Raw genomic sequence first — 1,699 nt, forward strand, 5'->3', positions numbered from 1 at the left:
CAGACAGTATATCGCCTATATCTTTCTGCCCGGATTTGCAGTCTCCCTCGATAGCGACGAGATGAGGTGGGCGTTGTACAACCGTTAGACAGCCGCTCGCTGACGTGTGGAGGTTTTCTAAGAGGCTCAGAGCCTCAGTGGCGCAGTCATATACACGGCGTGTTCTATCGGGATTAAGGGCGTCGCCCTTCACTTGCGGCCGTGGGCTGGCGTCCTGGATACTGTTGCCTACATCTTCGGTGGGTCGAGTATCTCCCGCACATGGGATATCGGAGTTCCCATCAGGCTGTCTCGGATAATACTGCGGAGAGGACGGCGTGTTCTGATTGCTAGGCGAACTTAACACTATGCTATTAGTCGAAGGATCTTCGCTTGTTGCAAGCTCCAGGCTAGGCTCCAGTAAATACATAGATGCTGTGTCAATCAGCCAGCTCCAGTTCCTGACGTCGTCAAACGAGGCTTGAGAGCGATTCGTCGGGCTTTCGGTGGAGGGATCCTCCGTCGTGCTGAGCGATAGTGACACTAGCTGAGGAGCTGCGAATGATGACAACGTTCCTGTGCTACTCCCCGGCATGTCGTACAATTCGGCTAGTCGTTGACGCTCACCTGTACGCATAGACATGCTGTACTGGCAGCACAGCCCCTTCTTCGCGCACCGGTGGCATATCGGGTGCTGTTTACCGCATCGTATTTTCTGCAGACTAAAGCGTTACACGACTGCCGGACTTGACGATGTTTGCGCTTGTAGGTTTGTACGGTCTGCACTTTGCATAAGCATTGAGAATACTACTATGTATGAGTTGTTTGCGGGCTAAAGGGTGAGGCAGAAGGATTGAAGATTGAGAAATGGGAACAATAAAAAAAAAAAAAGAAGAAAAAAGGAAAGAAAAAAAAAAGGGGAAGTGAATAAAACCACACGCGTTAAGGTTAGCCCCTTCACAATAACAGTCCTGCCAGATCAGGGCCAGGTGGTTAGTTTGCCTAGCTAGCTACTATGCAAAGGGTAACTACACCTATGCGTTTCCGAATGTTACGGTTGCGCGTTACTTTTACAGCTGAAACTCCAATCTATCCCATCGACTGCCATATGACGTCAGTAGATCTCGATGCGGGGTCGTAAATAATTATGGTTTCATATGATTCTGTTTCCGTCGTTCCCCTCAACTCCATACCCTTTCAAGAATAGCATGCTGAGCGAAGAGTAGGAATTGTATCTGAGGTTCCGATGTTATGCAGTAGTCAATGGGATAAGAAAGCTAAACGTGACGCGGCGGATCACATTCCTGCAGCCCAGTGTATATTGAAGCTTCAGCCTTCACTCCTAACCCTAGTGAGGTGCAGCGGGTAGTTAACCCCTACTAGTAGAGCTATAGGACGACTTCAGTGTTTATGGTTTAGCTCTGTTGAAAGTCTCTATTATGACACTGATTACCGGGCGTAGTTGAGGCTGTTCTTAGCCTTTTCTTTCTGATGTTGTTTCACTACTAGCTTCTGATACCTAAGGAAGCCTATTGGACTTTTGAGCTCTCTGTCAAAGCACATACCTTCTTTGAGCCTTGGCCTGGCTAACAGGATTCATACTGTGGACAGGTGCAGAATGTATGATCTGATTCTCAGACAACAAAGACGACTCGATAGGAGCACGTACTACAATTGGCCACGCACATCTCTGCCTGCAAAGGGTCTATAGGTCTATGAT

General features: G+C 48.4%; 1 protein-coding gene across 1 annotated transcript; it reads left to right on the forward strand.

Annotated features, from left to right (window-relative positions):
- Nucleotides 1-620: 620 nt before the first annotated feature.
- On the forward strand, nt 621-815 carry CGCA056_v015177 (uncharacterized protein; the record flags this gene model as incomplete). The annotated part of the gene is made up of 1 exon (XM_037330417.1): nt 621-815. The coding sequence occupies one exon, from the start codon at nt 621-623 to the stop codon at nt 813-815; it is 195 nt and encodes a 64-aa protein (XP_037171193.1).
- Between the last annotated feature and the right edge of the window lie 884 nt (nt 816-1,699).

This window comes from Colletotrichum aenigma, assembly GCF_013390185.1.
Source record: "Colletotrichum aenigma strain Cg56 chromosome Unknown KSG_Cg56_contig55, whole genome shotgun sequence".
NCBI lineage: Eukaryota > Fungi > Ascomycota > Sordariomycetes > Glomerellales > Glomerellaceae > Colletotrichum > Colletotrichum aenigma.